This window comes from Nomascus leucogenys, chromosome 3 (genome assembly GCF_006542625.1).
Source record: "Nomascus leucogenys isolate Asia chromosome 3, Asia_NLE_v1, whole genome shotgun sequence".
Lineage (NCBI taxonomy): Eukaryota > Metazoa > Chordata > Mammalia > Primates > Hylobatidae > Nomascus > Nomascus leucogenys.
This window is the reverse complement of record NC_044383.1, coordinates 41,060,140-41,085,288: the sequence shown is the minus strand read 5'-3', so window position 1 is coordinate 41,085,288 and position 25,149 is coordinate 41,060,140. Positions and strand designations below refer to the sequence as shown.

Genomic DNA, 25,149 nt, shown 5'->3' with positions numbered 1-25,149 from the left:
ACCACCATTACCAATACAAAAAAGCAACACCATCGGCAGTGGGTATTAAAAACAAAACTGTGATAATTTAACGGCAGGAAACAATGTTAGTAGTTAATCTGCAGTTTGAAAATCAAACCGTTGTTTACATTCCAAATGGTTTCCCAAGTTTATCATCATCTGCTTTTTTTTTTTTTTCCAGTTTTTTGAATTGTTATAAGGTCAAATCTGCCAATCTTTGTCCTTTTTGTGATTTTTTTTTAATATGGGATCTCTCTCTGCCACCCAGGCTGGAGTGCAGTGGTGTGGTGATCACAGCCCACTGCAGCCTTTAACTCCTGGGCTCAAGTGATCTTCCTCCTTCAGCCTCCCTAGCAGCTAGGACTACAGGTGCAGACTACCACATCCCACTAATTAAAAAAAATTTTTTTTGGTAGAGACAGGATCTTACTATGCTGCCCAGGCTGGGCTTGCCTTGCTTTTACATGCTTAGAGCACCTATTACTGTAGTAATTTGTATTTTTTTTCAGATCTCCACTTAAACTTCTTTTGGGAACACAATGATTTAAACATAAAAATCCCCACCTATGTATTCTCTAACAAGTACATCATTTTCAAAAGACACTGAGCAAATAAGCAGCTCTATCTTACATCCATCTTCTAACACTGTGAAAAAGCCAACAGGAAAAACTTACATTATCCAATTCTATAAAAAATTGTAAGGGTTCTTACCTCGACCTAAAACACAAACAGCCATTAAATTGGATGAATAGTAAGCAGAATGGAATTTCAGTAGCTCTTGTCTTACATCAATGCCTTCTTGGTTTGGTCTAGTCTCCAGAGTATATTTGTTACCTGGAAGGGAAGAAAAGGCATTTCTTAGAAAAAGCAAAATATGTGGACTTTTAAAGTTTTGTAATTATCACTGATATTGCTTAAGATGAACTTTAAAAATAGAGTTCTAATACCCATAATAACTCAAATTTATTTGAATGTTAAGTGAATAAACAGGATAATAGAGTACAAACCAGTAACATTTTAAACTATAGTCGTCTCTACAGAATTAAAAGTGTCTTTTTTTTTTTTTTTTTTTTTTTTGAGACGGAGTCTCGTTCTTTCACCCAGGCTGGAGTGCAGTGGCGCGATCTCGGCTCACTGCAGGCTCCGCCCCCCGGGGTTCACGCCATTCTCCTGCCTCAGCCTCCCGCGTAGCTGGGACTACAGGCGCCTGCCATCGCGCCCGGCTAATTTTTTGTATCTTTAGTAGAGACGGGGTTTCACCGTGTTAGCCAGGATGGTCTCGATCTCCTGACCTCGTGATCCGCCCACCTCGGCCTCCCAAAGTGCTGGGATTACAGGCGTGAGCCACCGCGCCCGGCCTCTTTTTTTTTTTTTTTTTTTTTTTTTTTTTTTGAGACGGAGTCTTGCTCTGTCGCCCAGGCTGGAGTGCAGTGGTGTGATCTCGGCTCACTGCAAGCTCCGCCTCCCGGGTTCACGCCATTCTCCTGCCTCAGCCTCCCGAGTAGCTGGGACTAGAGGCGCCCACCACCACACCTGGCTAATTTTTTGTATTTTTAGTAGAGATGGGGTTTCACTGTGTTAGCCAGGCTGGTCTCGATCTCCTGACCTCGTGATCTGCCCGCCTCAGCCTCCCAAAGTGCTGGGATTACAGGCATGAGCCACCGCGCACCCAGTCTTTTTTTTTTTTTTTTAAGACGGAATTTTGCTTTTATTGCCCAGGCTGGAGTGCAATGGCGAGATCTTGGCTCACCCCAACCTCCACCTCCCGGGTTCAGGTGATTCTCCTGCCTCTGCCTCTCTAGTGGCTGGATTACAGGCATGTGCCACCACGCCTGGCTAATTTTGTATTTTTAGTAGTGACAGGGTTTCTCCATGTTGGTCAGCCTGGTCTTGAACTCCCGACCTCAGGCGATCTGCCCGCCTCGGCCTCCCAAAATGCTGGGATTACAGGCCTGAGCCACTAAGCCTGGCCTAAAAGTGTCTTATAAAAATTATACTTTTGGCCGGGTGCGTGGCTCACACCTATAATCCAAGCACTTTGGGAGGGCGAGGCGGGCAGATCACCTGAGGTCAGGAGTTCAAGACTGGCCTGATCAACATGGAGAAACCCCGTCTCTACTAAAAATACAAAATTAGCCAGGCGTGGTGGCACATGCCTGTAATCCCAGCTACTGGGGAGGTTGAGGCAGGAGAATCACTTGAACCCAGGAGGCAGAAGTTACGGTGAGCTGAGATCGCGCCAAGCCGAGATTGTGCCATTGCACTCCAGCCTGGGCAACAAGAGGGAAACTCTGTCTCAAAAAAAAAAAAAAAAAAATTATACTTCTTGGCTGGGCTCAGTGGCTCACACCTGTAATCCCAGCACTTTGGGAGGCCAAGACGGGTGGATCAGCTGGATCACCTGAGGTAAGGAGTTCAAGACCAGCCTGGCCAACATGGCGAAAACTCCTCTCTATTAAAAATACAAAAATTAGCCAGGCATGGTGGTGCGCACCTGTAGTCTCAGCTACTCGAGAGGCTGAGGGATGAGAATCACTTGAACCCAGGAGGCAGAGGTTGCATTGAGCCAAGATCGCACCACTGCACTCCTGGGCAACAGAGTGAGACTCTGTCTCAAAAAATATGTCTATATCTGTATCTATATCTCCACTTCTTAAAATCCCTATGAGATAGTAGGTATTATGAGCACTTAAAAGACAAAATAAGATCCACATGGCCTCCATTCATGCTTATTTTAATTTTCAATTCCCTATGTACTCCATAATTAATTGAACAGAGTCACTGAGGGATTTTTTTAGAACTTGCGAAGTTACTTGTGGAAAGAAATTTACTATTTTTGGCCAAACCATTAAATTTGTGATGTGAATTCTCATAGATGTGATCTAGACTGGTTAAAAAAAGGATGCAATGCTATTTTTATAACTCTCCAGCGATGTATGTAGTGTACCACTAACAGCTCTCATGAAATCTTAACAACTAATTCAAGTAGGGTAAAATATGTAAGTCAAAAACAAACAGTCAAATTCTCTAAGTAATACCTTGCAAATTAGGGACTGGGAGATGAAATTCCAATGATCGGTGTCTCTCCAAAATGGCATCTTGACTGGAAATATCCTAAGATCCTGGCATAAAAACTTTTATTATTGGTTCTACTTACACTACTAAGTGAGATCCTGTCTTTCTTCTGCAGAGATAAAACTATGGTAGAGTATGTTCTTGATGCGGTTTAATTTTTTTTTCTTGTGTTTTTATACCATCTGATACAGGGGCACTGGGAAAGTCCCTCTTTCATGAAATTGGATGTCTACAGAAAGCCACCAGATGGCGCTCTCAAACTCAGTCTTTAGCTCAGTAGTGCTGCACAGCACTGACTCAAGATTCATGTCCCAGAATGCTTAACAGATCCAGTGAAGACGAAATGTGCAATAAACAGCCTAGCAAGTAACCTTAACCTTAACTCATTAACCTTTTCCTAGTCACAAGGTAATCATATGCATTCATACTCACTAGACTATCACCCAAGTTTCCAGGTTGTTCTTGTTTTTGTTTAAGATAGGGTCTTACTCTGTTGCCCAGGCTAGACTGCAGTGGTGTAATCACAGCTCACTGCAGCCTCGACCTCCTGGGCTCAAGCAATCCTTCTACCTCAGCCTCCAGAGTAGCTGGGACCACAAGCATGTACCATCACGTCCAGCTATTTTTTTTTTTTTTTTTTTTTTTTTAATTATTTTTGGTAGAACCAGGGTCCATGTTACCCAGGTTGGTTCCAGGTTCTTAATTAGTCCTCTCATTTTCTCACTAATGACCAGTTCAAGCTGGGCACAGTGGATCATGCCTGTAATCCCAGCACTTTGGGAGGCCAAGGCAGGTGCATCACTTGAGGCCAAGAGTTCAAGACCAGCCTGGCAAACATAGTGGCATGCCTATCATCCCAGCTACTCAGGAGGCTGAGGCATGAGAATCACTTGAAACCATGAGGCAGAGACTGCAGTGAGCCAAGATCACACCACTGCACTCTAGCCTGGGTGACAGAGTGAGACTCTGTCTGATTGATTGATTGATAGATCATTAAATAATATAAATAAATAAATAAGACCTAGTTCTGCTTTACTGCCCAGAAAGGTCCTGAGACATTCTCTCACTCTACCTGAGGGTTCCAGATGCTCTTAGGTGCATACCCATAGTCCTAACTACTTAGGAAAAAAAAAAAAAAAGGCCTTTTGCTGGAGAATGTTTGAGGTTCTCTCATATCAAGGTGAAATTTGAGTATTGATGATGCCTTTCTTTTCTACTAAATGAAGATTCTAAAAGCCACAGTTCTAGAGGTAGTTTTGCTTAAGCTCCTTAGTGCTTTACCTTGCCATCTCGGCTCACTGCAACCTCTACCTCCAAGATTCAATTGATTCTCCTGGGACCAGATATCTTCTGACTGCATGGCCTTGAACAAGTTACTTTACTTCTCTGTGGCTCAATCTCCTAAACTGATATTAGTGGACTTACAGTACATAATGAGAAAAATACACGTAAAAAAAGTGTAAGACTATTACTTAACAAAAATGTTAAAGTCTTATGACACCAACTGTTATTTAGTATGCAGAGAATGAGAACTCAGACACTGCCTGAGGGAGTGCATCTTGAATCAACCGCTACAGGAAACAATCTAGTCAATCTGAAGATGTCCATATCCTACTACATGGTAATTCCACTCCTGGATATATGTATCCTGAGAAGTCTGTGTACAAGGAGACATGTACAAGAATTCCATGTTAACAGGAAATTGAATAAATAGTGGTACAGTCATTCAATGAATTTTTCAAAGAGCAATAAAATGCAAAAATTATCAGAGGAATACTCATCAATATGGACAACTCTTACAAAACAAAATGTTGAATGAAAAAATACAAGCGGCAGAGATTACACACAATAAAATACTATTTCCATGAAACCTAAAAACATATAAAACTATAAACACGGAAATGATAATCATTAAAGAAGATAGTGGTTATCTCTCAGGAGCAGGGAGGAAAATGCAATTGAAGTGTACACCGGATGCTCAAAGTGCATTTGTAACATTCTCTTTCTTTAAGCAGTGTGACAGAGAATAATCTGGCAAATGTCTGTGTACCTACCTCTTTGTATGACAACTACATCATAAATCTGTAAAAATACTGAAGTATTTAACATAATACTTAATGAATAAACAACAGAAAATAAACAACAAACAGTAGCTACTGCTGTTACAACTTGAATTGTAGGAAGGACTCTTGGCTTCTGAGTGAATCATTAAACAAAAAGATGTACTCCCCAAAGAAAAAAATAGAAAGTATGGCCAGAAGCTGAGTAAATGGTCCAGATGACTGCCCCCCAACACCTAAGAATCCATGTATGGAGAACAACGTGAATAAGGCTGGGATAATAAATACCAATTCAGTCTCTAAACACATACTGTCCTAATTTTGTGCTCATTCAGCTGGGTCATTTATGTCAAATTAAAATGCTGCTACTTGTACTAAAATCTTGAATCCTACCTTTCTGGCTCTCTTGCCACCCAAGTGAGCTCCAGCAGTGAATGGAGGATCAGGGTTGCTCACCTACTGTGGCCCTTCCACTCTAGGCCTGCTAGGAGAGAACACTGCCTTGGCATTTAGGAATTCAGGGATTCTTGTCCTGACTCCATCATGTGCTAATTAAGCAACCTTGGAAAAGTCTCCAAATATCTCCAAGGGGTCATTTATTTCATCTGTAAAATGGGGATAATATGGATATATGTCCAGTTGGTAAGAGCAAGGAAAGGCTCAATCCCTGACTCTCCTTCATTTCCTAGCTGTGAGACACAGGCAGGTTTCTTAACCTCTCTTACACCTCAGTTTACTTATTCATAAATGGGAATAATAAGAGAACCAACCTCACAGGATTGCTGTGAGAATTAAAATATAAATAATCTGCCAGGCGCAGTGGCTGACACCTGTAATCCCAACACTTTAGGAGGCTGAGGCAGGTGGATCACCTGAGGTCAGGAGTTTGAGACCAGCCTGGCCAACATGGCGAAATCCCATCCTACTAAAAATACAAAAATTAGCCTGGCATGATGGCGGGCACCTGTAGTCCCAGCTACTCGGGGAGGCCGAGGCAGGAGAATCGCTTGAACCCGGGAGGTGCAGGTTGCAGTGAGCCGAAATCAAGCCACTGCACTCCAGCCTGGGTGACAGAGCAAGACTCCATCTCATAAATAAATAAATAATCCATGTTAAGGCTCAGCATAGCATCTATCAGACAATAATTACTCAGTATTAACATGGGGTTTTGTGAAGCCTAAGAAATGTAATAATGGATGTGAAGAGGGGTTGGTAAATTGTAAAATCCAGTAAGTGCTACTTCATATTTTCATTTTAACAACTATTTTAAATTCTGTTTAGAATAAATAAAGCTTACAAACTCAGTACTAATGTATATGAATGCTGATTTTCAAGGGAATAAAATTTATTTTCCTGGAAAATTCTGAAGACAGCAATATAGTTCTTATACTGGGAAGAAATGAGTCTTAAGTTTTAGAAACATCTTAGAAACCAGAGGTTTCTCCAATAGTATGTTCTCAGGGAAAGGTCAACTTGATAGTTATAACCCATTATAATTTTATATGTTCTCTGAAAACCCAAGATCCTGAAAGTTAGGCTAACATACCTATAGCTAGTTACTTGGAATTATTATAAACTTTTTTAAAAGCCCTTTCTTCTTGCTATAGCAATCTTCTAAAAATCCTGGAAGTGAGAGACTAAAGCCTTTTGATATATGTGAATTTTCCCACAAAATTTAAACCGACAATTCTTCTGCAGCTGAGTAAGTATATGCAAGTACAAGATATGAGTTATAAGAGGGGACTTTAAGCGAAAACCTCTTAAATGCCATCAGAAAACATTCCTACACTTGATTGGTCCAGCTCTTGTTTTCAGTAAATTTCTAGTTTTCCACAGACACATATCCCAGTAACAGGAAAAAAGATAGTAACAAAATCCATGGAAAAGCTTAGGGAAAAATAAATGATTACGTGGACTAAAATATACGAAATGTTTTTATATCCATGAGTCTATGTGATACTCAAAAAACAAATTAGTCACCCTAAAGGATGCTGACAAACCAATTCATTATTTTGAAAATTGGTAAATAAATGGAATGGAATAAAAGCATTTATCTTGCCTTTCCCATAGTAACTGTACCACTGACTGGCCAAATAATAGAAAAGGAGATTTTACAGCAGCACTCAAGTTAATCAAAAGAGATGGAATAACAGAATTAGCATTAGAAAAACCAAAATTAGGGAGGTGATGCACTGAAAATCAATATTTGCAACATCATAAATAAATGGCCAGACATTGTATGCCCAATGGAAAAATACATCACCACCTATGAAGATGTCTTGTCAAAAAGTCAAACACAAATTTGACCAAGCCTCTATATCCAACTGCCAATTTGTAGAAATACAGAAGACAGAGGAATTTGTTAAACTACATTGTTAGGGGTGCAGTAAAAAAAAAATCTAGGCTATGAGAAGTTCGATAAAACAAACAACCTGATTATTCAATAAATAAATTCCAAGAGGGGAGTGAGGGGAAGGAGTAGAGGAAGAGATGAAGGATAAACTTAGAAGCTAAAAAGAGACTTAAAAGACATATCAGACTGGTGTGGTGGCTCACTTTGGGTGGCTCACTTTGGGGTCCTAGCACTTTGGATGGTCAAGGTGTGAGAATCGCTTGAAGCTAGGATTTCAAGACAAGCCTGGACAACATAGTGAGATCCCGTCTCCACAAAAATTAAAATAATAATAATAATAATAATAAAGACATATCAAACAATCACTAATACTTGAACCTTATTTGGACTCTGATTCAAATAAACTTTAAAAAATATGATTTTTATAAGAACACTAGAAATTTGAACACTAACTGGATATTTGATAATAATGGTAACAATAATGGTATTTTTATGTTTTTAAAAATGAATTCTGTTTTAGAGATATATACTGAAATATTTATGAGCAAAATGATATCTAGAATCTCTTCAAAATAATACAAAAGGGTGAATGGAAATGTGGATTGTACAGAATTGGCCAGGGGCAGGGTGGTGCACACATTGGGTCATTATAGTATTTTGTGTTCTTTTGTGTATGTTTTAAATTCTTCACGAAGAAAAAAATGGTGAAGGGAAGAAAAGAGGAAATAAGAGTGGGAGGGAAGAGAGAAAAAAGTAATTGATCTTGTATTAGAGCCTGATTTGGTGTGTTATTATCTTTACCACAGGATAAGGAGTCACTGAACTACCCTCTGGTTCATATTCTACAATTTTATTGGGTTCTATTTTTCTATTCTATTCCTTCCTACTTCTCTATGCAAAAGCATCCTTTGTTATACTCAAACTATCCTAACTCATGTTCTCCAAAAGAAACCAGGCTCACTCCTTGGTCTTTTCTTCATGTCATGGTTTTGGGGGTCAACCTAATTATTATCATGAAGAACATAGGCTTTGAGTTCAGACTGACTTGATAATTGAATTCCATAACCTATACAGATAGTTCCACTACCACCCTATCTCTCTCCTCTCTGTACTCCCTGCAAGACTAAAACATTAGTCAAATAAAATAAATATTAGTTCCTTTTCTTTTTCCCCTTGAATGGCTCTTCCTTCTGCTTAAGGAAATCTTATCTATACTTCAGGAGACGTGAAACTGCATCTCCACTAAGATCCTGGAGAATTAAATTCTGGGCAACACTAAAACAGGCAAAATAGAATAGTGTTTAAAAGCTCCAAATCTGGGCACAGATCCTGACTCCAGCACTTAAAAGCTGAGGGACCCGAGGCAATTTAATTATCTTCTCTTAAGTCTTAATCTACTCATATGTAAGATGGAAATAAGAGCATCTACCTACTGGGGTTACTGTGAGAATTATTAGAAATTAAATAATCCACGTAAAGTGCTTAGCATAGCACTCAATAAAAATTAGCAAGAAAAAGGAGGAAGAAAATGGAGAGATGATGATCCTGGAAAATCAAAACTAAAATTACACTCAATGAAATCCTGGGTTTGCCTTGCTTCCCCAACTAAACTTCCAGCACCTTGAGTGCAATGACACTGGTTACACTTCTTTACATTTTCTAATGCACTTTACATGTAGGGGGACTAAAAAAATTACTTGTTAACTGAGAGAGAGAAAATTCGGGCTCATTTATATTTATAATCCTATGAACTTGCAATAAGCATACTAGAGTAAATAGCAGCAGAGTCAGGCAGATCACTTGAGCTCAGGAGTTTGAGACCAGCCTGGGTAACACGGTGAAACCCTGTCTCTACTAAAAATACAAAAACTAGCCAGGTGTGATGGCACATGCCTTCAATCCCAGCTACTTCAGAGGCTGAGGCAGGAGAATCGTTTGAACCCAGGAGATGGAAGCGGCAGTGAGCCAAGATCATGCGACTGCACTCCAGCCTGAATGACAGAAGGAAACTCTGTCTCAAAGAAAGAAAAAAGAAAAGAAAGAAATTTTCTTTCTTTTCATTGGCTGGGCGCAGTGGCTCACACCAAAATCCTGGCATTTGGGAGGCCAAGGCAGGCAAATCACCTGAGGTCAGGAGTTCGAGACCAGCCTGGCCAACATGGTGAAACCTCCGTCTCCAAAAAAAAAATTAGCTGGGCATTGTGGTATGTGCCTATAATCCCAGCAACTTGGGTGGCTGAGACACGATAACCACTTAAACCTAGGAGGCAGAGGTTGCAGTGAGCCAAGATCATGCCATGTCACTCCAGCGTGGGCGAAAAGAGTAAGACTCAGTGAAAAAAAAATAAAAAAAAAAGTCACCCACACCTAAAATACAGCTCCACCCTCTACATTCTTGTCTTCTACTTTGCCTTTCATTCTACCTATACATGAAGGAGTACCTGTTTCGTTGCTCCCACCCACTCTCTGACCTCCTTCTTTTATTTCCCTCCCAGCTGACTAAACCCAGTTGCTCCCACAGTGTCAGTAGAGTTATGTTTGGAGAAACAGATCAGTAAGGAATAACCAGAACTAAGTTTTTCTTTTTACTATTCTAAACCTACTTGTAAACATTCAACTGCTCCTACTTTAATTCCATGGAGAGGCAAACAAAAAAACAAAATAGGGCAGAAAAATGGCTTCCAGTTTATCAGGAACTATGAAACTAAAGGCATATGTGAATAATGAAGAGAAAAAGCCAAAGTGGATACCAACTGAATTCAATAACATATTAAAAATATCATTCATAAATTAGCCAGGCATGGTGGCGGGCATGTAATCCCAGCTACTCGGGAGGCTGAGGCAGAACTGCTTGAACCTGGGAGGTGGAGGTTGCGGTAAGCTGAGATTGTGCCACTGCACTCCAGGCTAGGTGACAGAGTGAGACTCTATCTCAAAAAAGAAAAAAAAAAAAAAAAATATATATATATATATATGTATATAAAATGTATATCATTCAACATGATCAAGCTGGATTCATCTCAGGGATGCAAAGATGGTTCAACATAAACAAATCAGGCTGGGCACAGTAATCTCACGCCTGTAATCCCAGCACTTTGAGAGGCTGAGGCGGGTAGATCACCTGAGGTCAGAAATTTGAGATCAGCCTGGCCAGCATAGCAAAACCCCGTCTCTACTAAAAATACAAAAATTAACCAGACGTGGTGGTGGGTGCTGCAATCCCAGCTTCTTGAAAGGCTGAGGCAGGAGAATCGCTTGAACACAGAAGGTGGAGGTTGCAGTGAGCCGAGATGGCACCACTGTACTCCAGCCTGGGCAAAAGAGTGAGACTCATCTCAAACAAACAAACAAAAATATACACAAATATATACAAATCAATAAACATGATACATCACAGGGCCAGGTGTAATGGCTCATGTCTGTAATCCCAGCACTTTGGGAGCCCGAGGTGGGTGGATCACTTGAGATCAGGAGTTCAAGACCAGCCTGGCCAACATGGCAAAACACAGTCTCTACTAAAAATACAAAAATTAGCCAGGCGTGTGCTTGTAATCCCAGCTACTGGGGAGGCTGAGGCAAGAGAATCACTCAAACCCGGGAGGCAGAGGTTGCAGTAAGCCGAGATTGCACCATTGCCCTCCAGCCTGGGCAACAGAGTGAGACCGTCTCAAAACAAAATAAAACAAAAACATGATACATCACAGTAACAGAATCAAGGACAAACATCATAAGCTGAAAAAGGCATTCGATAAAATTCAACATCCCTTCATGATAAACATTCTCAACACACTGGGTATGGAAGGAACATATGTCAAAACAATAAAGGCCGTATATGACAAACTCAGAGCTAACATCATATGGAACAGCGAAAAAGTGAAAGCCTTTGCTCTAAGATCTGAAGAAGACAAGCATCCCCACTTTTACCACTTTATACAGCATAGTACTGGAAGTCCTAGCCAGAGCCATTAGACAAGACATAAAGGGCATCCAAAATGGAAAGAAAGACGTCAAACTGTCACTGTTCGTAGACAACATAATCTTATATTTAGAAAAACCTAAAGACTCTACCAAAAACATCTGTTAGAACTGATAAATCAATTCAGTAAAGTTGCAGGGTACAAAAGTCAGCATATCAAAATCAGTAGCATTTCTATATGCCAACAGTGAACAATCCGAAAACAAACAAACAAACAAAAAAAAAGATATCCCATTTATAATAGCTACAAAAAACAAACAACAAAAAAACCCTCTAATAACAAATTGAACCAAAAAAGTAAAAGATCTCAGGCTGGGTGCAGTGGCTCACACCTCTAATCCCAGAACTTTGGGAGGCCAAGGTGGGTGGATCACTCAAGCTCAGGAGTTTGGGACCAGCCTGGCCAACATGCGAAACCTCATCTCTACTAAAAACATAAAAATCAGCTGGGTGTTGTGGTGCAAGCCTGTGATCCCATCTACTTGGGAGGCTGAGGCAGAATTACTTGAACCCAGGAGGTGGAGGTTGCAGTGAGCTGAGATGGTGCCACTGCACTCCAGCCTGGGAGAAAGAGTGGGACTCCATCTCAAAAAAAAAAAAAAAAAGTAAAAGATCTTTACAATGAAAACTATAAAATACTAATGAGAGAAATTAAAGAGGGCATACACAAAAAGGAAAGATACCCTGTGTTCATGGACTGGAAGAACTAATATTGTTAAAATGTCCATACTATCCAAAGCTATCTACAGATTCAATGCAATCCCTATCAAAATACCAATGACATTCTTCACAGAAATAGAAAAAAAAAAATCCCAAAATCTATATGGAATCAAGGCAAGGACTTTTTCAGAATCCTACTGTCCTTTCACAGCTACCAATCAGGTATTATACTATTAATATGATTTATTTAACATTATCATGGGCTTCACATGCACAATCTCATTTAATATTGACATCAACCTGATGTGGAAAGGAACTGGGGCTTAGAGAAGTTAAGAGGCTGGGCACAATGGTTCATGCCTGTAACCCTAGCACTTTGGGAGGCTGAGGGAGGAGGATCACTTAAGCCTAGGAGTTTGAGACCAGCTTGGGCAACATAGGGAGACCCTATCTCTACAAAAGATTACATAATTAGCTGAGTGTGGTAGTGTGTGCGTGTAGTCTCAGCTACTTGGGAGGCTGGGGTAGGAGGACCATTTGAGCCCAGGAGGAGGAGGTTACAGAGTGCCAAGATTGCACCACTGAATTCCAGCCTGGGCAACAGGGTGAGGCCCTGTCTCAAAAAAAAAAAAAAAAAAAAAAAAAAGGACAGGGTCTCACTATGTTGCCTAGACTGGTCTTGAACTTCTGGGTGCAAACCATCCTCCTGCCTCAGCCTCCTGAGAAGTTGCGATTACAGGTGCATATCACATCTAGCTTTTTGTGTCTCTTTTGAACAAGAATTTTAAATTTCAATGAGGTCAAGTTTATCTCTAAACCTATGGCTTATCTCTATCTTTATGGGTTTTTTCGTGTGTTTAAGAACATTTCTTCTATCTGAAGATAAAAAAAATTCTCATATATTTTCTTTTAAAAGTTGTAGCGAACCAGACTTAGTGGCACGTGCCTGTAGTCTATAGAAAGTCTACATAAAGTCCTAAGAAAGAACTATATTTTTTTCATTCATTTGTAATGTACCTCTGCCTTGTGTCAAGTTTCCATGTTTGTGGATGTTTCCAGGGCCTATAATCTGTTCTACTCATATCCTCATGCACCCCTGTTTCAATTCTACTACTGTAACAACTAGAACTTTATAATAAGTCTTGGCAACTGGTAGAAGTAGCTTTCCTTGTTCTTCAAAATTATCTTAGCTATTCCTGGCCTTTTACTCTCTTATTAATTTTATAATGAGATTATAAAATTCCTCAAAAAAAACTTACAGGACTTTCAACTGGCACTGCATTGAATTTAGAGAAATTTGGGGCATATTTACATTTGTGTTAAATAGAGTTTAACCATCCATGTGCATGATATACCTCCCCATTTAGGCATTCTTTTATATCCATTACATATTTCTTGCAACTCTTTCATTGGATTTATTACTGAATATTTTACAGCTTTGTTAAATATTACAAATGAAATAATTTTTACCCCAGCATTTTCCTGTAATTGATTATTGATACAAGAACATGGCCAGGCACGGTGGCTCACGCCTGTAATCCCAGCACTTTGGGCCAAGGCGGGTGGACCACGAGGCCAGGAGATCAAGACCATGCTGACTAACATGGTGAAACCCCATCTCTACTAAAAATACAAAAAATTAGCTGGGCGTGGTGGCACGTGCCTGTAATCCCAACTACTTGGGAAGCTGAGACAGGGGAATCGTTTGAACCCGGGAGGCGGAGGTGGCAGTGAGCCAAGGTTGCGCCACTGCACTCCAGCCTGGGTGACAAAGCGAGACTCCATCTCAAAAAACAAACAAACAAACAAACAAACAAAAACACGCAATTTTAGTGTGTTTCTCTTCTTTCTGGCAACCCTGCTGAATTATTTTTAATGACTGATCTGAAGATTTTTTTTCAGCATTTTCATGGAGGCAATCCTATCATATGGAAATAAGGAAATAGGTTTTGTTGTGCTTCCTTTCCATCTCTTACAATCACATATTCCCCCTTGACTTATTGTAATGATTAATACCTGTAAGTATAGCCAAACAAAAAGTGATAGTGGGTATCCTTATTTTTTCAATAGAAATCCTTTGAAACCTCCATTAATCATGATGTTTGACAACAGTTTTTAATCAGCTTAAAAGTTTTTTATTGTTGTAGTTTATTTTTGTTCATGGATGAGTGCTGTGTTTTATCCAATGCTCAGAGTCTATTGTCCATCACTTTGGACTACTAAAACTGTGAGTCAGGACCCATTATATTGTAATTAAATGCATTTAAAGTATTAGTAGACCAGTTTCTCTAGAAAAAAAAAAAAACAGAATATAATGGAAAGTGCCAGACTACATCCCATGATGTAAGATAGTGTTTGACAAAACTTTTGTTTCAGCTGCTTACACAAACACATATACATACTCTGAATTGCTAAATAAAATGTGCTTCTTACTATGAGTTGTATACAAAAAAGTTTGAAAGCCACTAATCTATACTATTTCTGAAGCTTGAAAAACGACTGTTAGGGACCAACATCTTACTGTAAAGTTGTCTTAAAACAGATAATACAATGTGTGGTTTTTATTCATTCAAAAATACACACCTTTTTCTGGTATCATTATTTTAAATCAAAATCCCTTGATGAGACCAGGCATGATGGCTCATGCCTGTAATCCCAGCACTTTGGGAGGCTGAGGCGGGCAGATCACTTGAGGTCAGGAGTTCGAGACCAGCCTGGCTAACATGGTGAAACCCCATCTCTACTAAAAATACAAAAATTAGCTGGGCATGGTGGCGGGTGCCTGTAATCCCAGCTACTCAGGAGGCTGAGGCAGGGGAATTGCTGGAACCTGGGAGGCAGAGGTTGCAGCGAGCTGCGAGCAGGCCACTGCACTCCAGCCTGAGTGACAAGAGCCAGACTCCGTCTCAAATAAATAAATAAATAAATAAATAAATAAATAAATAAATAAATGTTGGGTTTTTTTTTTGAGACAGGGTCTTACTATCACCCAGGCTGGAGTGCAGTGGCTCAATTGTGGCTCACTGCAGTTGACCTCACTGGCTCAAGCCATCCTCAGCCTCCCAGGTAGCTGGGACTACAGGCACACACGACCATGCCTGGCTAATTATTTTATTTTCTTGTAGAGATAGTGTCTCACTATGTTGCCCAGGCTGGTCTCAAACTCCTGAACTCAAGAAATCCTCCCACCTTGGTCTTCCAAAGTGTTGCAGTTAAAGGCATGAGCCACCATGCCTGGCCTGATATTTGTTTTTTAAAACTCACATTCCATGCTTGACATACCATGTATACTGATGTTCTCCACAAAAATCACTTTTCAAAAAATTCAGCATTATGTAGACATTCTAAGAACCACACTATTCATCTTGGCAATTATGTTAATATTGAGTGCCAAGTACTATGGTTCTAAAGAATATAATATCACTGCTTCAAAGTATAATTTTTGAAAACTCCTAATTCTGTAAAGCTATGCTATTTCTCTGACTGCTGTTGGATAAATTAGAATGATATCCAAACTTAAAGAAAGTTGTCTTTATGGTTTTAAAAAGTTCCCAAAACTAATTTATAAAATAAGCATGTTCTCATAATAGAGAAGCGAATTTTTAAGCATAAATTTCTAAGTACATTAAAGAATATATTATCATTATTCTTATATACTTTTATAATACCCAAAACAGTATTTTAAAAGTACAGCAATCTGTTAACTATGATTACCTCTGGTGAGTAGGACTGGCAGGAATAGATAAAGAATAGACAGACTTTGTGTTTCTGCTTTTATTTTTACTCTAAATACTTTTGTACTGTTTAAATATTGTAAACAATATTTGTAATGAAAAATTGAAGAAAAAGGTACAATTATAAAGTCAAGAGTCTCCACATTTATCTTATTCTACTTCCTGTTATCCCCATTTCTTATCTCCCTCTAGGAGATTGTAGCACTTTAAGAGCAGGGATTTTGTGTGTCTTCTACAGTATCCTATCTCCCACAGAGCTAACCCCATAGCAGACGCTATGCATCTGATTAGCAGAAGTGGCGGCAATGAGGACAAGTGGATTCAACAATACTATAGTGAGCCTTTACAAAAAAAAGTACTTGGAAGGTAGGCTTCAGAATAAAAGAATCTATTATCTTCTCCATATGGAATGCTGGTTAATATCTATTCACAACTCTAACTGCTCTGCTCCTTAAACATTTAGAACCCTATTTGAACAGGATGTAAGTAGAAATGTGGAATTTTGAAATCTATCCTGAATTGTAAAATATGCCACGAGCTGTATATGCCATGGGTTATATACATAAATATATACATAAATATATTTTATATATACATAAAATATAATACTATGCAGTGGTCATGGGTTTAAATGAGGTCAAGGAAAGCAGCTGTTGACAAACCTGTCCCAAATTTACTGAAGGGGTGTTTAGGATTCCCTGTAGCTTTTTCCAATTGAAAGAGTCTCCAGGCATCATTCATCACATTCTTCTCATGTTCGGAATCAACTGCATTCACCTCTCTGTCTTTGCAACTTTCATCGAACAAGGGGCACAGAAAAAACTGTGCAAACCTAAGGGTATGAAACATAATTAAAACTTGAAAGATGTCATTTTAAAAGAATAGCCTTTTAGAAAGATTTATATAACTTATTAGATAGGCAATGTAAATTTTGCAGAATCAGAAACCAAACTACCATTGCTACTAAGAAAAAAGGAATATAGGGCTGGGCGCAGTGGCTCAAGCCTGTAATCCCAGCACTTTGAGAGGCCGAGGCAGGCGGATCACGAGGTCAAGAGATCAAGACCATCCTGGCTAACACAGTGAAACCCCGTCTCTACTAAAAATACAAAAAATTAGCCGAGTGTGTTGGTGGGCGCCTGTAGTCCCAACTACTCGGGAGGCTGAGGCAGGAGAATGGCGTGAACCCGGGAGGCGGAGCTTGCAGTGAGCCGAGATCGCGCCACTGCACTCCAGCCTGGGGCACAGAGCAAGACTCCGTCTCAAAAAAAAAAAAAAAAAAAAGAAAAAAGGAATATAAAATAAGTGCTATGTAACAGAAGAGAAATCTAATATTGAACAGAGGTAAATGCAGAGGAGTTGATCTACCCCAGAGATGATAAATAGTGAAAATTTAAAAAATTAACACCAAAAAAGGCAGATTATGGACAACAGCAGTCTATTTAAGATTTTTAATTTGGTACATCTATAAAAACTTTGTTGTATGTGGCTAATGCTCCAAAAAAAAAAGAGAGAAAGAAAGAAAAAGGCAGGTCAAAGTTTTTAGGCCAATCTTAAATTTACAGTTTTAGGTGCAATTTCACTAAGACTCAGGCACCTTAGGACAAACAAGTGACCTACTTTTAACAAGCTCAATTAAAATATTTCTTTCTTCTTATGTAGAAAAACAAACTTGAATTAGTAGGAAAAAACATAATGCAGTGAAAAACCTGAGGTAATGACATAGTTTCACTAAGCCATGATTATGGGCTTTTATGAAATCATAAGAGAAACAGTCCATAAAATTTTAATAAGCAGTGATTCAATAAATAACATGGTATGTAACTTTAACATAAGTAACCAATATGCCTTTCTTGAGGCTATTCCTTAATAATAGTACCAAAGTTTAAGATACCTACAGCTAATAAATGAACACTTCTATATCAGGTTGAATTTAACTCATGATTCCTGTAGTAATTCTTAAGAAACTTTACAACCCATTTTATAGAATAAGACTTGATTCACATGAAGCTAAGAGCAGAGGCTCTGAATAGGACTACTTTATCCAGTGGGCCTAAGGAGCTCTTGGGTCTATAAACATCTCAGTTACTACCCCTCACAGTCCAGCTGTCACAGAAGCCATTATCATTACTTGTTATTTACTTTAAGTGCATAAGTAAATATGATACTGTGCTAAGCACTTTACATATACCACAAAGGGAAACTCTATTTACCTGGAGTCTATAATCAAAGATGTATGAAAACAGAGAATTTCTGGCCACATAACATCTTTTACCCACCTCAATACCTCCAGGCTGGGAAAAATGTCTAATAGCTACATACCAAAGCTGGATAGGCCCAGTTAAAGGGTCATGTTATGACACAGTATAATCAAGTTTTTTAAATGATCCTCTTATACAAGTGGATTTTTAGTTTGAGCCAAGAAACAGACATCCCCCATCATACAGAGATCTATTATATGAACTTCTGCTGCAGCATTTGTAAAGCAAGAAATGAAATTCAGTGTATGATCCCAGGCAACTAATTAATGGAAGTCTTTTGGGAATACATATCAGCGATGATTACACCTCAAAGCTGCTGCCTAAAGACTGAAACATAAAATAGAATAAGCAAGAAACAGACTACTTTGACCCAGCACATATGGTAAACCCATGCCCTTGCCTTGATAATATTTTTTCAAAAATATAATAACTATTATTAAAAGTAAGCAAATAAAGCTGACAGTGACTAAAACTGTCAAATTTCATTATAGATCCAAAAAGTTGCTAAATTGCACCTTGGCATCACAGAAAACTATAAATAGTCACCAAGGATAAACAAATAACTACTGCCTACCATAATGCTTTGGACTACCAGAGTGTAGTCCATTATTTGATTCAAATAATGAATCAAATCACTGATGTAACAAAAAAATTAGAAATTGTTAGCTGTATAAAAAATTGACCACAAAAAAAAAATGTTGACCAAGGCTGGGCGCAGTAGCTGATGCCTGTTATCCCAGCACTCTGGGAGGCCGAGGTGGGTGGATCAACTGAGGTCAGGAGTTCGAGACCAGTCTGACCAACATGGTGAAACCCCATCTCTACTAAAAATACAAAATTAGCCAGGTGTGGTGGCACATGCCTGTAATCCCAATTACTTGGGGGGCTGAGGCAGGAGAATTGCTCGAACCCGGGAGGTGAAGGTTGCAGTGAGCCAAGACTGCACCATTGCATTCCAGCCTGGGAAACAAGAGCGAAACTTCGTCTAAAAAAAAAAAAAAAAAAAATTGACCAAGAAATTAAACCGGCTTAATGGAGCTTGCTCCAGAAAACACTTTCAAAATATCCCCACGGTTGAAACAGCAGGTCAAAACGTTCTGTATCAGCCGGGCGCAGTGGCTCACGCTTGTAATCCCAGCACTTTGGGAGGCTGAGGCGGGCGGATCACGAGGTCAGGAGATCGAGACCACGGTGAAACTCCGTCTCTACTAAAAATACAAAAAACTTGGCCGGGCGTGGTGGCGGGTGCCTGTAGTCCCAGCTACTCGGAGAGGCTGAGGCAGGAGAATGGCGTGAACCCGGGAGGCAGAGCTTGCAGTGAGCCGAGATCGCGCCACTGCACTCCAGCCTGGGTGACAGAGCGAGACTCCGTCTCAAAAAAATAGAAAAAAAAAAAAAAAAAAAAAAAAAAACGGGGGGGAAGTGGGGAGGGACAGCATTAGGAGATATACCTAATGCTAAATGACGAGTTAATGGGTGCAGCAAACCAACATGGCAGATGGATACATATGTAACAAACCTGCACATTGTGCACATGTACCCTAAAACCTAAAGTATAATAAAAAAAAAAAAAAAAGTTCTGTATCTATTAAGCATCCTTGAGAAGCAAGGAAATGAATGAGGAGAGAATATTTAAGGTTTAGCATTCTGGAAAAGAAGTATGTCTGAAAAGAGATCAATGACACTGTCACAGGTTAGTCCTCATCACATGCTTTATATGTAACACCAGTTAGAATGGAAAGGGCTGCTGAAAATTCTATACCTCAATAAAATATTTTGTAGGCCTGAAGGCTCATTTAAAATATGACATCACTCATTTTTTTCTTTCTCAGAAAACACGGGGAAAAAAACTGGTTAAAATACCTTTTGTTAAACTATGAAGCCATCTCTGTAGAAATAATAATTGTTGTTATTATTAATGTGATAAGTACACAAAGTCGGATAATTCATAGGGTATTCTGCATTACCTGTCTAGGGCACCTTCTAGGTGTTCATGAGAAACATCAAAATAGTAATTGGTATGCTCTCCACTAGTAAAGGCATTTGAACTTCCTGCATGCTCACTGAGAAACTGGCTGTATTCATTTTCTTTAGGGTATTTCTTTGTTCCCAAAAAAAGCATATGTTCACAAAAATGACTTAAGCCAGCAATATTTGGAGGATCCGACAATGAACCTGAAAGAGAAACCACGTATATAATAAATCATTGTCTTATGTTGAAAGCTAGTAAGTACAGATGATTTGTAGTTCTTGTTAGCATGACAACTCCAACTATATAATCAGAGAAAGTTAAGCACAAGCTATCTAAAATGGTATTATTTAGAAAGTAAATTAGTAGTCAGAAGACTGGTTTCTAGTGCCCGCTCTTGATGCTAATTAGTTGGTAACCTCAGGCAGGTTACTTAGTGTCTCTGAACATTAGTTTCCCCACATGCTGGAGAGGAAGAAAGAGCTGGATTCAGTTTTAAGAGCTAGAATTTTCTTTTTATTTTTTATTTATTTTTGAGACAGCATCTTGCTCTGTCCCCCAGGCTGGAGTGCAGTGGCGTGATCTTGGCTCGCTGCAAGCTCCGCCTCCCGGGTTCACACCATTCTCCTGCCTCAGCCTCCGGAGTAGCTGGGACTACAGGCGCCCGCCACTGGCACCCAGCTAATTTTTTGTATTTTTAGTAGAAGCGAGGTTTCACCGTGTTAGCCAGGATGGTCTCGATCTCCTGACCTCGTGATCCGCCAGCCTCGGCCTCCCAAAGTGCTGGGATTACAGGCTTCAGCCACCACGCCCAGCAAGAGCTAGAATTTTCTTGTCATGATTTCATTGCAGGAGACTATACAGCACAGTGCTGACAACATGCATTTGGGGGTTACCAGCTCTACTAGCTGTGAAATGGTAAGCACAATACTGTACCTATCTTGACTCAATCGCTTCAATATATACGCATCTTAGAGGGCTGTGTGAGTACAAATTAGATGACATATGCAAATCACTCTGGTAGTCTAAATAAAGCATTATGGTAGGCAGTAGTTATTTGATCAATATTACCTTATTTCCTCAGTTCTAAAATGACAATGAGTTAAAAGCTTTTCAAAGAGGACAAAAAGAAACACTGTCCCATTAACTGTACACATACATAAAAAGCAACTCGGCCAGTCACAGTGGCCCACACCTGTAATCCCAGCACTTTGGGAGGACGTGGTGGGCAGATCATCTGAGGTCAGGAGTTTGAGATCAGCCTGGCCTACATGGCAAAACCTCATCTCTAATAAAAATACAAAAATTAGCTGGGCGTGGTGGCGGGTGCCTATAATCCCAGCTACCAGGGAGGCTGAGGTAGGAAAATTGCTTGAACCTTGAAGGTGGGGGCTGCAGTGAGCAAAGATTGTGCCACTGCACTCCAGCCTGGGCAACAGAGTGAGACTCTGTCTCAGAGAAAAAAAAAAAAAAAAGAAGCAACCTGATTACAGCAACATTAAATGTGTAAGAAATGTGCACATGGCAGGGCATGGTGGCTCTCGCCTGTAATCCCAACACTTTGGGAGGTTGAGGCGGGTGGATCACCTGAGGTCAGGAGTTCGAGACCAGCCTGGCCAACGCCCCATCTCTACTAAAAATACACAAATTAGCTGGGCGTGGTGGCGGACGCCTGTAATACCAGCTACTCAGGAGGCTGAGGCAGGAGAATCGCTTGAACCTGGGAGGTGGAGGTTGCAGTCAGCCGAGATCACACCCATTGCACTCCAGCCCCGGCAACAACAGTGAAACTCTGTCTCAAAAAAAAAAAAAAAAAAAAAAAAAAAAAAAAAAAAAAAAAGAAATGTGCACACAAGGCTGGGTGTGGTGGCTTACACCTGTAATCCCTGCATGGGAGGCCCAGGCAGGCAGATCACCTGAGGTTGGGAGTTCAAGACCACCCTGACCAACATGGAGAAACCCCGTCTCTACTAAAAATACAAAATTAGGCGGGCATGGTGGCACGTGCCTATAATCCCAGCTACTCGGGAGACTGAGGTAGGAGAATTGCTTGAACCCGGGAGGTGGAGGTTGCGGTGAGCCGAGGTGGCACCATTGCACTCCAGCCTGGGCAACAAGAGCAAAACTCCTACTCAGAAAAAAAAAAAGAAAAAAAGAAATGTGCACACAAGAACCTATGAAATATGGTATTAGGCCAGGCACGGTGGCTCACGCCTATAATCCCAGCACTTTGGGAGGCCGAGGCGGGCAGATCACAAGGTCAAGAGATCGAGACCATCCTGGCCAATATGGTGAAACCCCATCTCTAATAAAAATACAAAAATTAGCTGGGCGGGGTGGCACACGCCTGTGGTCCCAGCTACTCAGGAGGCTGAGGCAGGTGAATTGCTTGAACCCAGGAGGCAGAGGTTGCAGTGAGCCGAGATTGCGCCACCACACTCCAGCTTGGCGATAGAGTAAACTCTGTCTCAAAAAAAAAAGAAAAAGAAAAAGAAAAAGGAATATTATATTGAATGATGTACCAAGGTAAAAAAAAAAAATCCTAACTGTTACTGTAAAGAATGGCAATGAATTTTTGCTGCTAGGTCACCTTAGGTGGGAACCTAACAAGATGTCCTTAGAAAATGTAAGATTATTTGACTGAGACAATGCAGTTTACCAATAGCTTTATGACGGTTCTGGTATAAAATAAGGTACATGGAACCGGTAACTAGTGAGTATTTAAACACGTATGGAAAGTTCTAATAAATGTCAACATTAGGTCAATGAAACAAAACAAAGCTTAATTCACAATTTTCAATTGTACCTATGTGAACATCAAGTGCTGCTGATGACTTATCCGTGGTGGAATCACTGATAAGAAGTACTTTGATACCATTGGCCAGCTCCAGCCCTCGATATTCTCGCTTGTCTTCAGGAGACTTGGTAATGTGATTTCCTATTCTCTTGATGGCTGGATTATTCATTTTGCTGTAAGTCTTTTTTTGGAAACTGAAAAGAAAGAGATTTTTAATTGTTGATTTGTGACTTTATCTTTAAGGACAAACAATAACATCAAGTAAACCCATAGAATACATCATCAGATTTTTTTAAATGCTGGAGGAAACCTTTTATAGCCACTCTACAGGGTGCAGTCATTCCTTTCCTCCCTCTTACCCCTCATTCTTTCTGAGAAATGCTAACAAAATTGTTTTCATGGAGCCATATTTGTATCTGAAAGAGCACGTGGATAGGGATTTGAGACAGGGTGGGTTAGACCATGGGTTGGTCTGTATGCAGAACTAGAACAGTTTTTTTGCTGGTTTTTTTTTTTTTTTTTGAGACAGGGTCTCAGTTTATCACCCAGGCTTGTATGCAGGAGCATGATTTTGGCTCACTGCAGGCCTCAACCTCCTGGGCTCAAGTGGACCTCATCCTCCTGCCTCAGTCTCCCCAAGCAGCTGGGACCACAGGCACTCACCACCACACCCAGTTAAGTTTTCGTATTTTTTTGTAGAGATGGGGTTTCAATTTGTTACCCATGCTGGTCTTGAACTCCTGAGCTCAAGCCATCTGTCCACCTCAGCCTCCCAATGTGCTAGGATTACAAGTGTGAGCCACTACACCCGGCCTAGAATAGAGTTTTATTTCACACTATTTCAGAGGTATCTGCTAGAATAAGTGAGGTGAGATGTTGTGTAAGAATTATTACTGGGTTAGCCCAAACACTGCTCAAACTGATGATATTGAAAGACAGGGTAGATCTGAAACTCGCAGGTCTGATATACACATGCTCAGAACATAGGGAACAACCCCCATAGGGAACAACCCCCAATGAGGAACAATCCTGTAAAGTTCTAATATAAAATAAGAGACCTGTGCTGTCCTGACGGTAGCAATAACAAGGACATAAAACAAACAAAAAGTTTGTTGGGAGGACCCCAAGTAATTTTTGTAATCTGCTGAAGAGCTGAATGCCAGAGCAGGAAAAGTCTGGCAATCTTAAGAGAGATGTCAGAAAAATTCTCTTACAAAGGGCTTCCTCTGACAGTCTTCTTTCTTCTCTAGAAAGGCTAGATTACAGTGATGGGAAAGGACTATCAGTACACAGAATCCTGCAGGGATGTTGGTTGGAATTAGTGCAGTGAAGGGACTTTCCAGAGTCTGGGGTACGCATGTTTTTTGAGAGTAGGGTAGATGTAACTTTTGTCTATACTGGAGATTGCTTAATAGACCAAAAAAAAAAAAAAAAATTGAACCTGCTACTACTGGCAGGTTAATATACTGCCAGTATATAATTAAGTAAAGCCAAAAACATATCTGAAACTACAGAGGAAAAATAACCCTCTATGAGCACATTTGCTTCTTACCTACAAGACAAACTAAACAGATCTGACTGTTCCTTAAAGACTGACAGCTAGATTTAAAGGTAAGTAAGAGGGGGAAGAAATAGGCATACAATTATTTTAGATAAATTTTTTCTGTGTTAAAATCTCTAGAGATTGAGAGAGGAAAAAAAATCTAGTTTGCTTTCACCATCATATTTTCCTCTCTGAAATCACCTATAACTATTCTTCTACTCTGCATAACAATTGATAAACCAAAGGGGTTTGTTGCTACTAAGACTGTCCCCTAGATCCCCTAGATCTTTTTTTTTTCTCTCGCCCTCTCTTACAGTGCTGATAGATCTTCTTTAGAGGGGAGAAGATACGGAATTTTAAAGATCAACATATCATACTAAATGTATAATACTGGTTTTAAAAACCACATAGTACTTTACAACAGATACTGCTAATTATCTTCTCCTATTTATAGTAAAAATCATTTCTTGAAAAACAAAGCATAAAATATAATACTAACATATTGGGGCTATGTTAGTAGGTCACTGTTGGAAAATTCAAAAGCAACTTGAAACTAAAAAGCCATTATTAACAATTATTTTCGGCCAGGCACGGTGGCTCGTGCCTGTAATCCCAGCACTTTGGGAGGCTGAGATGGGCGGATCACAAGGTCAGGAGATCAAGATCATCCTGGCCAACATGATAAAACCCTGTCTCTACTAAAAATACAAAAATTAGATGG

General features: G+C 39.9%; 1 protein-coding gene across 4 annotated transcripts in view; it reads right to left on the bottom strand.

Annotated features, from left to right (window-relative positions):
• Positions 1–25,149, bottom strand: part of IDE (insulin degrading enzyme) — a 121,750-nt gene that overhangs the window by 63,634 nt on the left and 32,967 nt on the right. For all 4 annotated transcript variants that reach the window (XM_030809258.1, XM_030809255.1, XM_030809256.1 and 1 more), the window contains 4 exons: positions 22,895–23,079; positions 20,087–20,294; positions 16,521–16,690; positions 712–834 (listed from right to left, as the gene is read on the bottom strand). In XM_030809258.1, the coding sequence (XP_030665118.1) occupies positions 712–834; positions 16,521–16,690; positions 20,087–20,294; positions 22,895–23,079 (686 nt within the window). The remainder of the gene's footprint in view (positions 1–711; positions 835–16,520; positions 16,691–20,086; positions 20,295–22,894; positions 23,080–25,149) is intronic.